The sequence below is a fragment of the Drosophila santomea genome, chromosome 3R (assembly GCF_016746245.2).
Source record: "Drosophila santomea strain STO CAGO 1482 chromosome 3R, Prin_Dsan_1.1, whole genome shotgun sequence".
Classification (NCBI taxonomy): domain Eukaryota; kingdom Metazoa; phylum Arthropoda; class Insecta; order Diptera; family Drosophilidae; genus Drosophila; species Drosophila santomea.
The window spans coordinates 18,213,755-18,226,699 of record NC_053019.2 but is presented as its reverse complement, the minus strand read 5'-3'; the positions used below and the strand labels follow the sequence as shown (position 1 = coordinate 18,226,699).

The following is a 12,945-nucleotide window of genomic DNA, read 5'->3' as shown; positions in this document are numbered from 1 at the left end:
GAAAAAAATGGTCATACCAACGTTTTAGCTTAAATATAATTTATTTATTTATTATTATTATTTATCTTAAGTAATAAATAAAACCATACATTTAATCAGAGTTATCTCGATTTTTGCTATGAGTCAGTACTTTAGTTCAGTTCCTTTGACTAGTAGCGATAACGATAACAGTCAGAACAGCAAAAGACTAACGTTGCATATTTATCATAAAGAAGCTAATATTACGTAAAGTAAATAAGCAAATTACATATACATTATAAATATATCACCTATTTATTTATGCGAAATCGGAAATACAACACAGTGTTTACATCCGAAAGCTCGGGCAAAAAAAGCACATTTTTCAATGCGGCAATCTGGCAACGCCACATATTTTTCGAGACGCAGAACGCAAGATATTTTCTTATCTCTCGTTAAAAAAATGGATTATTTCGGTTTAATCGGTGCGTATCTGGGAAAATCGCATGCTTGTTGGCAGTAAGGAACGGCACGCTCTATCACGTCCCACGCCCCGCGCACTCCAGCCTCACGGGAAAATGGGAAAGCAACTTTATCTGGCATCCGTATCTTCGTCCGTCGCAGCCGTCAAAATGTTCGTCGCGCCAGTTATCGACTCGGCAATCTCCATCTCCTAAGGCACACATACACGCAATATAACGCAGTCCAGCACTCACACAGGCAGCCAGCTACGTAACCTGCCAGCGGAAGCGCTCTTAATCTTGGCCAGAAACCACAACAAAAAGACAACATCGAAGGAACAACAGCAGACGGTGGGAAACGGAGGCGCCGCTAGCACTAGCACCTAACATGTCCGAGAAGCACGGCCAGCTGGGTGCGCAGTGGACGAAATCAGCGGCGCCAGCAGCAACAACAGCACCAGTTTCCAATTCCATTCCCATACCTCAACCGATCCCAGTGGCACTTCCCCTTCAGAAACCCAACGCCAATCCCTATGGGAACTGCAGCCTACAGCCTGCGGATGTAGTCTACGGTGCAACCAGATTTCAAGGAACTGCTATCCATGCGAAGGCCTCTCCTTTGACCATTACACCAGTGGGTCCTGGCGGCGGAACACCTGCGTCCACCCAAATCTCGCCCACGAGTCACACCCATGTACCTGTACCTGTAGCCACGCCCAGCGGCTTTGTGCCGCCTCCGTTTACCAATGTCGCCAGCGCCAGTGGAGGAGTCTCCACATCCGTGCTTACTCCGAATCCCTTTGCAACGGCTGCTGGAAATGCTGCTGCCGGACTGGCCTTTGCCAATGCCTTTAACTTTAGCACCGCCCAGCAACTGGGTCTTGGCAAGATCATGCATGCCATGGGTGGTGCAACAGTAGGAGTGCCAGCGGCGTCAGTACCAGTCACCACGACTCCAGCAACAGCGGCTCCTTTGGCCTCGGCAATACCTGGCCCACGGCATCCGAATGAGGGCGTGCCAGCGGCCAGTGGAGTAATAAACTCCACCATCGCTGAAAACGTAATGAATGCTCTCAGCAATTCCAACTTAGCGGGATCAATGCCCAATGAGGAGAAGATGAGAAGGGTGCTGCAGGTGATTGAGGCCAGCTTGGAGTAAGTATTGTCTGAAGCATGTTATGTTTATCCTTGCTAATTTGTGTGCGTCTTCCTGTTCAGCGACAATTCAAGGCTGCAGATTTCACAGATCCTAGAGCGTGTCTCGGGACTAAAGCCCATTGAGAAGCTATTCCTCTATCTTCGCTTGCCTGGGGAGTGCGCAGACACGGATCCGTTAAGGCAGCCACAAAATCCGCTGGGAACACGCTCGGAGATTAACCATACCATAAATTGGGTGCGTTCCCATCTGGAGCACGATGCACAGGTGTCCATACCAAAACAGGATGTGTACAATGATTACATGTGAGCTTTTTATTATTCTTCTTATTACAAAAGCGAAGTCAGTAACAGTGAAATATATTTCATTCATTTTCTTTCGCTTGGTTGAAGAGTCGAAAAATACAAAAATCAGACCAAAAGATTAATAAGCATGGCGATTTGTATGGCTGCAAGGACGAAAAGAAAATGCCATTGAATAATCATAGTGTTACTAGACTATTTATTTTTATAGCATATTTCAAGCCTAGCCCAACAAGTAGTAATTTGCTTATTTCCTCTTTATTTTCAGAGCTTATTGCGAACGCCTCAGCATCAAACCTCTGTCCACAGCAGACTTCGGCAAGGTGATGAAGCAGGTATTTCCAGGCGTTCGTCCACGGAGATTAGGAACGCGTGGAAACTCGCGCTACTGTTATGCGGCGATGCGAAAAACCACCAAGCTGACTCCCCCGCAACTGCCGCAGCTGTGCAAGACGGAGCAGATTCCAGCGGGTGATTCCACTTCTGATCCCAGTCAGATAACAAGTGCCTCCAGTTTGGGTGGCTTTCCATCGACAGGAGGGGACTCGGAGTGCTGGGATGTGGTGCGCAGCTGGGCAGAAAAATTGCTAAACACTAAGCTAGAGAGCGTGGCGGATCTAAGCTCCCGCATCAGAAGCAACAATGCAACAGTTTCTACAAAAAAATACACTCCCCGGGAGCCCAAGGAGAAGCGAGTTTTAGCAGTAAGTTTTCAAATATTCCGTAATAAGAGACTTCTAATCCAATATTCCTTAACAGGACATTGGCCCTTTAAAAAAGCGACGCAAAAAGAAACGCAAGGGTTCCACATCCTCAGAATCGAGTTATAATCAATTAGTAACTGGTCAAGACGCGGGTAGCAGCCAGGAGGCCAGCGACGAACAGATAATGAAGATCAAGCAGGAGATCATCGACTCACCCATTCATCCTCAGCAGCATCCATTAGGTTATCTACAGCAGGTAACGCCCATGAACCTAGCCACAGATCAGCGAAGCAGTAGTGCTGTCCGTAACCTTACGCCCAAAATCCTGGAGATGGGCTCGCCGGCCGTAGTACTCACCCAGCAGGAGGTATCCCCCACGGGCATTGTCATAAAGGACGAGGTGGAGGACTACACCTCTAATATATTCTGCAAGAAGGTTTTGAAGGCGCAGCAGACAAAGGGATTCTGGGCGAATTCTCCAAGCAGTGGGACAACGAGCGGAGTTGGATTATTGGTTCCACCGACGATCACCACAACTTCGGCTACACCGCCACCGCCAAACTCTGGTAATTCCCCAGTTCCGGGACCCGGACTTTCCATGGGCCCACCCTCACAGATGATGAGCACAAGTTCTGTGAGCCCGTCAAGCAGCGTGGACACCACACCTAAGGTGGCCTCCCGAAACCAAATGATGATTCTGAGAGCCAAGCGTTTAATGGCAGCGGAAAATGCCGCTTTGGCAGCGGCAGAAGACTCAGGATTGCCAGAGAATCTGGGATTGCCCAGAGAGCGAGTGATTAGCATCTGTAACATGGACAAGCACGAGCTGGATGACTACTTTCTACCTGGCGAGGACGAGGAGAACTCCGAGGAGCCCGACAACGAGTTGCTCCAATATTTTCAGATGGGAGACGCTGAGGAAAAACAACTGAATTCCTTAGATGCTGCCGAACAGAGCAAGAATCCACAAGAGCCATCGACGATGGGCTCTGTGCCGGAGGCGATGCCCGCCCCCGGACGCGGAGCAGCAGTCGTCGCCGCTGCAGCAGCGATGCTGGCGCCGGTGCCAGCACCTTCGATGTTGCCCGCACAGGCAGGAGTGGGTTCTGCCTCAGCGTCTCTGGCCCTAATGTCAAAAAAGCATCAACAGCAGCACCAGCATCAGAATCTGCAGTTGCAGCGTTCCAAGCAGTTGCCGCTTATCAGCAACAACAAGAGAAAGATCAGCCTCAGCAACGCCTCCAGTAATGGTAGCAACAAGAACTGCATTTTTCTACCCATTTCACCAAACACCAATGGATCAGTGACAACACCGACAGCCACAGGGTCGTCGAATCCCAGTCAAAATTGCTTCGCTAGTCCCGGCTTGACTAGGATGAAGCAAAGATCCAACATGTTGAGCAAGCAGCAATCACTTGACTGCGACAACCGGGATCCCATGATAGGGGCTCATCGCAAGGGTCGAGGCTATGTGTACAGCTACCCTACGAGCACGTCTGCCTCAGCTCCGCCGAGTCCATCTATTCTGCCACAATGGATGTGTAGAAACTGGTCGCTAGGTGGCGGCAATACATCCAGCTTTGCAGACAGCAGCCACAGTGCTGATAAGCTGGTGAATCAGAACTCAATGGATATGGAGACAAGCCTGGCGCTCACGGGAGAAAATGAATTAGATACGTCGGAGATGCAGCGCTCACAATCGGTGCCATTGTCACAATTGCAACGAAGAAGCAGCCAACAGTCACCTAGCCTCAACTTCTACTCGGAGAACAGCAACAGTCAGCAATCTGCGTCCCTGAAAGAAACTGGAATACTGTACGAGGAAATGGAAGTAGACTCGCTTCTCTCAGCTAATTTTGCCAGAAAGTTTAATAGCATAACCCAGCAAACAGCCACGACCTGCAGTTCCTCGGCGGGCTCATCTTCCGGCTACAGCAGTGGCGGCTCTGCGGGAATCGTTTCGAGATCAGTGCCCTCCACTCCGCTGCCACATCAACAGCAAAACAGCCTAACATCGTTGAATGGTGGAGGCGGTGCAACGTCCAGCGGAGGAGGTGTTGTGGGAATCGGAAATGGAAGCAACTGCGGCGTCGGAAATGGGTTCTTCAATATATCTGACTCGTTTAATTGGGAAGGATCTACGGCCAATAATAGTCATTTGGATTACGCACACTCATACAGTACCCGCAATTCACTAGACATTTCCAAGTCTATGCCAACAACGCCCATTGCAACACAACGTTTCCGATATAGTCCGGCGGAGGTGCACCGCGATTTCCTCATAAATGGCAACACCATCGATAGCTTACCTTCGTCTACCTTTGCAGCAGGAGGTGTTCCGACGGGTCCTACGCTGGCCCTGAGCACGGACACCCTCATCGACGACAGTGCGCCAAGCAGTTCCGATGTGGTTGAGGCCATGATTGGTGTCACAGGCATACTCGACGGTTTTTAGAATTTGCATGAAGAGAAAGCCCAAGGGGAGATCGAAATATCAGAGCGGCAGGAGCCGCATGCGGTAGAGGAGGAGAACGATGCTCAGTCAGCTGCAAAAGAGGATGCCAATGTGGTTGCCTGTTTGCTCCAGCATGTGGACCAATTGTAAATCCCACTATCTACCGCCTACTGCCGTATTGATGTCTCGTTATTTACGTTGTGTGTTATCTATTTAGTTGTCTTTTATGGTTCCTCTTCCAAGTATATGAAATTTCTGTTTTGCCTAGTATGAACCGTAACTTGATATAATTCAGAAACTGGTTTATAAGTCTCTATGTCCCCACTCATGAGCTTTCTCTTCATGCCACTCGCTAGCTAAGAAAAACCCAACAAAATCATAGCTTCCCCCGTATACATATAATCAACAGCTTAACTGTGCCTCATATTGGTTTCAAAAGTGTGTCCAACATCATAAGAGGTGTCAGCTTGAGCCGACTTCTTTAATCTAACGTTACCCTCAGGCCTTGTTGTATGTATGCAATTGGCATATTGTTATAATTACTAAACAATAACATTAACACACAGATGACGATGGTGGGGCAGCTAGTCCGTTGCCCTTGCTGTATGTAGTGCATAATTTTATTGTTGAACAACATTACAAATGAAACGAACTTAAAGTCTGAATGAAGGAAACGTGTGCAGCGGTTTTAAAAACGAAACAAATTTACAAAATGTAACTGTAAACGAATGTACATCTAGAACTATAGAACCACGCCTCGGCGCTCGACGAGTTTGTCTTCCTGCGATCCTCGGTTGTACATATATAAGTATATATATATATCTATATATTTCTAGAGAGATTTCCACACGGATTTTAAAGTGGGTCGCAGGGAACCAATCTCAGTTCAAAATTGTCAAATTTAAATGTGTGTTTGTATGGTGTTGTAAGGTATCGAGAAAAACGAGCTTTGTCAATTGTTCATCGACTTTTTGGGCTCCTAGGCGTAGTCCTTTAATTTTTTTTTTGTTTATTCAACACCGATCTACATATTCTATTTGTTACACTATATCTGTATCTGTCTATCTTGAAAGCGTTTAATTCTTCTATTAGTTGTAAGTGTTTGTTTGTTATAACTGTTTACTGTATTTGTTTAATTCGCGTTGGTCGGTCCGATCTGCGCGTAGTACTTTAGTTGTACTGTAAATGAATTTCGCACATCTGTAATTCGAGTCGTTCTTATGCTTGAATTTTTAGTTAAAATGTGCCCAGTTTACTAAAGTCTTTATTTTCCTTTTTGGCGCTTTGAACAAAGTCTAGCTTTAAATCTTCTTTTCGTAATTCACATTGCAAATGAATGTTAGTTTGTTTGTAAAACAAAGTAAAATATTACCACGAACCAATTTTTGTTTTAAAACATGATTCCGCTTCTGTGACCAGATGTTTTTAAAAATGTAAAGAAAAATAAATCATAAATGTGCCTCAGGCTTTATTGTAAAACAATTATATACCACAATAAAAATATAGATACAACCATACAAAAATGCATTAAAAACAAAAATTTAGCTACGTATACACACTTAAATAGATTATTAGAACGTTAAACGAGTATAATTAAATATACACTTATTTACAAAACGCAAGGAGGGAATCAAATGAATTCTTTAAAACCTCAGATTAAACCATTAATGCATATTTATAGTCAAAAGTAACATAACGCAATAACCAGAAAAGCACCCAGTCTAAAATAAACATTGCCAGCTGAATTCTAAAAGCAAGAGCAAAACTTTTAACGATTATTTATTTTTAAGCTTCACCACCTACCCCGCATACCGCTTTGACACAACAACAACCAACAATATACGAGTAACAATAGCAATAGCCCTAAGGTAAATAAATAAAACATATTGTCACCGGGAACACTTTAGATGAGATATATGCAATTATACAGAAACAATGCATTCAAGTTAAACGAACCAAAACTACTTTTTTATAAGATATTTGAATGATATAAAATACAGATAACAGAAACGAAAACGAAGAGCATTTATTGGTTTGGAAAAATGGTCGTGTTGTTTCTTATTTTTTCTCTTTAAAAACAGATTGGGATTCTTGTTCAAAAAGTATCCAGCTTCCTTCTTTGTTGTATCTAAAATCTATAAGATACCAGGACGACATGTACAAGGAGTAAAAGAAAAATGAACAAACATTTAACAAATTATAATACTTGTCCAACTTGTCTTATGATTGGAAACAAAGAATAGTAAAATGTGCCGATTTTTACTTGGAATATACAAATGAGGTGTCGTCAACCGATTAGTGTTTTGAAAATGATTTGTATCCCGTTTTTCATAGAGTGAAAAACAAGTATTAATCAGCCTTCTGATCAGGACCACTAGCCGACCCACATATCATACACTGGGATATTCGTTAATTATATGTTAATATTTTTTATTAATCGTTTAGGTTTAAAATAATAATATGCAATTATTATTAAATTAATATTTGTTAAATATACATAATAATACCTTTAATTGTAATATGCGTGTGTGCTCACTTAATGTTTCCTCTGTTCTCCTCCATCCAAACATCTTACTGTTACGTTCTTCCTTTGCCGTTTTATACATTTTACATGTAAATTTAACTATTTAAGAATATAGTATTTTATATGCATTTTACATGTTATTTGCTTTCAATAGCGGCAAATAATATATTTTATTTTCAACAACTTTTGTTCTGAATGCCAAAGTCAATGCCGATTTAGCTTGGGATCAGTATAATAATTTACGTATAAAAATCATTTTGCGCCTTGATGTACACACTTGTTTCTTAACTGTATGTAGGTATTACTTTATTTACTCTTTTATTATTCATATATTACACTACGCTAATAGCACATTTGAAATTCCCTTTATTCGCTATAAGTACTGTCATATAAGTTTTATATTTCTTTATGTTTTGCTAAATATTTGTGGTTTCTGCTGGATTATTAAATGCTTGTAAATCATTTATTTCTTTGTTTACGACCTAATTGGTTTCCTGATATTTTTAGCTCCCACACTGCTACTCGTATATAATATATATATGTATATATTTTGTATATGCCTGCTATAATATAATATAATTTATAAAATTGTTGTTTATTTCGCTGAGGTGGAAAATTCTTTAATTTATAAGGTTACTTGTTGTTCTGCTTTTTGCTGCTGTTGCGGTTGCGAATGCATATTGCATGTTGGTTGTATACGTCACTAATTTCACTACTTCAGTTTAGTTTTATTGTTTTGCAATTAATATTTAAAGTATTTGTATATCCTCTGCTTGCGTCTGAAACACCTCAGTACACCGAATACCTACATTTCTATAAACGAGCGAAATATAAAAAAAATAAAAAGGTAATAAAAACGCCTAAAACTTCCTAAAGATAACTTTAAATTGCTTGTGCCAAACGTGGTTATACTTTCTGTATCGTAAACGTGCTGCTCAAAAATTTAAATACATTGCTAAGTCTCTTAGCGCAAAGTAAATATTTGCTACATTGACTTTTTTATTATCCTTATGTACATTTGATTAATGGAAGCAACTTCCTTTCAATCCAACTCGTCGTCGTCAAAAACTGGAAAGGGTTTGGAATTCAAGGGTTGGTCCCAATTCAATTTCGCGAAACTCGGAACAGCTTTTTTAAATTACTCTTCCAAAACCAAAACCAAGAGATAAAGAAAGGATAAGGAAAAAAAACTAAATCGATATAATTAGTTTACAATTTTATTTTGAAATAATAAAGACAAAACACTCAACTTATGGACAAATGTAATTAAACAATAGTTCAAATTAAATACATAATCATAATAATCGGTAATCGGTACAAAGAAATCAGTAACATTGTTGATCAGCAGTTGCGTTTTTCCGGTTCAACCTTAAAAAGAATTATAAAAAACGTCCCTAGCCTAATTAGAATTATTAATGAAATAAAAACACACACAGAGGGGAGTTGCTGAATTGCAATATCAAATAAAACAAGGCAATTGAAGAGCTGGGCCTTACAATAAGTTAGCTAGTCATACACAATTCATTTAGTTAAAAAAACGTCATCAAATACATTATAATTCGCAGTATCCGTCGTGTACCAATTTACAAATAATCTGGCTAAAAGCATGAAAGCATTGCATTTTCTGGATTTCCCTCCTTTCCATTCAGCAAATTGAACTAAATTAGTTTACTAAATTAATTACTCGTTGTGGTGGTTGAGTTGTTGTTAATGTTCACGTTGTTACTGGCGGCCAGCAGCTCGCCCGTTTGGCTCCGACTATCCATTGACCAGTCCCAGTCCTTGCCCTTTGGCCGAAATTTTGAGGATTTGTGATGGTGCTGCTGCTGCTGCTGCTGATGGCTTAAGCCGGTGTGGTGCGGGGATGACTTTTCCTTGGGCGACTTTCCCGATTTTCCCAAAAGCGGTGCAGCTGCTCCTCCCACAGCATTGGAAGCATCCAAGTTAAGTGGCCCATTGCCCGCTGCATCTGCTGCCGTCGGCGGTGCACTGGAGTTGGAGTAGGCCAACAATTCATCACAGTCGTACTCCCAGTTTCTTTCGCAGAATTTCTTTTTGTAATGCTTTTCCGAACTGGTCTTGGACTTGCGCTGGTACTTCAATGGTATACCACCCAAGTCCCCGGACACGGGTGGTCCACTGGCCAGAGGTGGAGTGGCCACACTGGCTGCACTGGGACTTGGAGTTCGGGGCAATCCAACATCAGAGAGTGGCGGCGACTCAATGGCACTGGGATCCACCGGCGACACGGTCTTCAGGGAGTTACTAGCGAGCAGCGAGGAGGATGCAGAGGATTTGATGCTACTGTCGCTCATGTGATCGGAAAGATGGTGCTGTTGATGTTGCGACTGCAACTGTTGCTGTTGCTGATGCTGATGTGGGTGGCTTCCTCCTCCACTGCCTCCAATATTGTTGTGCTGGGCATGGTGGTTGTAGAGACTGTTGCTGCTGCTACCTCCGCTTCCGATGGGCAGCTCCAGCTGCGAAGAGCTCGATGAGGTGGACAAAAATGTGCGCACCGCATCCGAGTTACTACTGCTGTGCGTAATGCCCGAGTCCGGAGAAGTGTTGCAACTAATCGATGCCGGCACCGTATCGCCATCGATGCTTCGCCTGGTCTTGTCCAGTTCAGTGCTGGCGAAGGCCACCAGGCGATCGAAACCAGAGCTGACTCGATGCTGCCAGTGGGTCTCATCATCGGCGGCAATAACATCATCTGTGAATAACGAGCATAAATTATAATTAGTTTTATCTTTTTAACGCGACCAATACTTGTGCGATTTTATTTATTTGGTTTGGGTGATATGGTGAGTTTCGGTGGATTTTTTAAATAGTCAATTGGGAAGAGTGATTACGATATACTGGCGATAACGCGTGTTGTCCTAAGCTTTTTTTTCATATTTAATTATCTTTTTTGGTACAGTTGCATTGCGCTTTGCGTGCAGGAGGGCATGTACTTGTGTTCTTTTGTTTTTATGGGAGTTTGTATGTGTTTGGTGTGGCAAATGTTAAAACGGAGGAATTACATAATGAAATTAAAATATATATAAATCATAACTAAATCATAATTACTAGAAAGAAACCAATTAGGCGCAACAGAACTTACCTCATGCTCGTTAAAATTTCATAAATTTTATTCGGGTTTTTTAAAATTTTAATTTTGTTTTTGGCATAGAAATTCTGTACTTTTAGTAGGTAAATTATGAAACGCAAAAATTAAAAGTTGTCTTTTGTAGGTTTCTGGTTTGAAATCTTTGTTTTTCATCAGGTTTTTTTTGTGCTCTGCTTATTATTTATGGTTAATACAAGATTGTATCTTTCGCCCAACAACAAACATGTTTTCGGTTTTGCTTTTTGTTTAGTTTGTTTGAGGAATTTTGAGGTATGCAAGTCAATCAATCAATCAATCAATCAATTCAATTCAATTCAATTCAATGCAAGTCAATTCAATGCAATCGATCATTGGTTATTGGGGTACTGTGGGACAACTACTACTACTATCGGCCAGAACATATCCGTTCAGATTCTGATTACTATGGGCAGCTGATAGTTTCGTTGGGCCAGACAAAGTCGTGCGAAGGCGACGTCTGGGATCGTAATTAGTTATAGTACGTTGCGTTGCCAAATCGTTAACTGTATGGAGTAGAGCATAATAGAAGGGATAATAAAGAAGGCTGGATAAGATGGGACATAATTTGGTTTGGTTTGGTTTGATTTGTTTGGTTCTTAGCATTACCAATTTGCATTTGCAGATTTGTTCGAATTTTAGTATAATTGAATTTAATTATGCGTTATAATAACATTCCAGGAGTTGCATTTTTGGGTTAATTTTGAAATAAATGTTTGCTTATGGGGGTGTGTGTGTGTGTGTTGTATATATATTTATGTATGGTTTTTACAAGGAGCCTTTCAGTTTTACACGGGTTTTTGTGTTTCCTGGTGTCTCTTGGGTGGCTATTATATGCAATGGGTATAGATGATTGATTTGGCATGACGCTTAGAATAAAAGTGGATCTAGATTTATCTCAGCATGTTCGATGTTGTTGGCTTTGTATATGGTACTATAATGTTTGTTGAGACATGGAACATGGAGGCATGTACGTAAAACCCAATTATGAACTTTCGAAAATTGACCCAAATTTCTTAAAATTTGTTCATATATATATTTAGTTTAATTATTTCATGGTCGCCGTCAGATTTCACCCTTTAAAGCTTAAAAGTTTCAATGTTGATGGCATAAAAAATACAAAAGCTTTAGTATAAATCATAATAAATAAAAATAAAAGCAAATATACTACAACAAAAATAAGAAACAATTACATTAAGAACTACAAGTGATACGAACAAAAAGCAAACTACAAAGAACAAACAACAATTAAAATGAACTGAGATTTGAGAAAAGATTATTTTTTGTGCATGTTGTATTTACAATAGTGTAAGGTGGTATAAAATGTATAATTATGTTTAGATGTGTGGGTATGTATAAAGCGTTTTTTAAAAGCAAATCATTGCGTGTCAGAGCTGGAATCAGATCCTGAGTTAAAGCTGGAACTTGACGATGAGGATCCATTATGGGAACCTCTATCTTCGCACAACATGTCAACCTCTTTCGGCTCAGATTCCGAATCCGATTCCTGCTCTTTTCGCTTAATGGTTAGATCTTCTGCCACCGTTTGGGTGGCTAGTCGTCGGTATTTGTGCGGGTGAAGAGTATGTGGCTCTAGCGGATTTACTACGTGTGCTGGTGGTGGTGCTGGTTGTGGTGCGTATTTGGGTAAATATACCCTGCTCGAGTTTTTGTCTTGGTCTACGTATAGCTTACCATCGTCGGCGGCATTGCCATTGCGTTGTCCGCCCAAAGTGGGCATCGTGCTGTGACCAAGACCATGTCCAAGATGTGCCACGCGCAGTTGCTGTTGGGTCAGTTGCAGATGTTGCTGCTGCTGCGATTGATGGTGATGCAGCATTTGCTGCTGCTGCTGCTGCTGTGGGTGGTGCGACAGCTGCAAAGGCCTTTCGTCACCCATTAGTGAATTGATCTCGGGACTCATCAGCAAAGGTGGATCCACGAGCAATTTTCCATTGTTGCTGCTGCTTCGACGACCGCAGGACGATGAAGATGACGAAGGCGTCGGGGAGGGCGTGGTCGCATCATGAGCTGGGGGCGGAGGTAGCACTTGACCGTTGGCGTACAGATGGGCATGGTGCTGCTGCTGCGTCGTTGGCGGCTCGTAGTGGGCCAATTTCGAGGGACGTGGCGGTTGCTGATGCGACGCCAGCGGTGAGCTGCGTTTTATTCCCACTGAAACACAATTAAAGTATTTAGAAACTGTCCAATTTAAACAATTTTGCAAAACTATTATTGCACACACCAAAAAGAAGGCT

General features: G+C 42.0%; 2 protein-coding genes across 4 annotated transcripts in view; one reads left to right on the top strand and one right to left on the bottom strand.

Moving 5' to 3' along the window:
- The first annotated feature begins 351 nt into the window (after positions 1-351).
- On the top strand, positions 352-5,306 carry LOC120452108. Its single transcript, XM_039636186.2, has 4 exons — positions 352-1,574; positions 1,638-1,880; positions 2,146-2,581; positions 2,637-5,306. The coding sequence occupies exons 1-4, from the start codon at positions 808-810 to the stop codon at positions 5,034-5,036; spliced, it is 3,846 nt and encodes a 1,281-aa protein (XP_039492120.1). The 5' UTR covers positions 352-807; the 3' UTR covers positions 5,037-5,306.
- The window catches only part of LOC120452107 (histone-lysine N-methyltransferase, H3 lysine-79 specific), a 43,394-nt gene continuing 35,701 nt past the window's right edge, over positions 5,253-12,945 (bottom strand). For 2 of the 3 annotated variants that reach the window (XM_039636182.2, XM_039636183.2), the window contains 2 exons: positions 12,383-12,862; positions 5,253-10,276 (listed from right to left, as the gene is read on the bottom strand). In XM_039636182.2, coding sequence (XP_039492116.1) covers positions 9,237-10,276; positions 12,383-12,862 — 1,520 coding nt within the window. In that variant the 3' untranslated portion in view covers positions 5,253-9,236. Of the gene's footprint in view, positions 10,277-10,666; positions 11,194-12,382; positions 12,863-12,945 lie in introns of all 3 variants that reach the window. The other variant, XR_005616437.2, reaches the window with a different exon arrangement.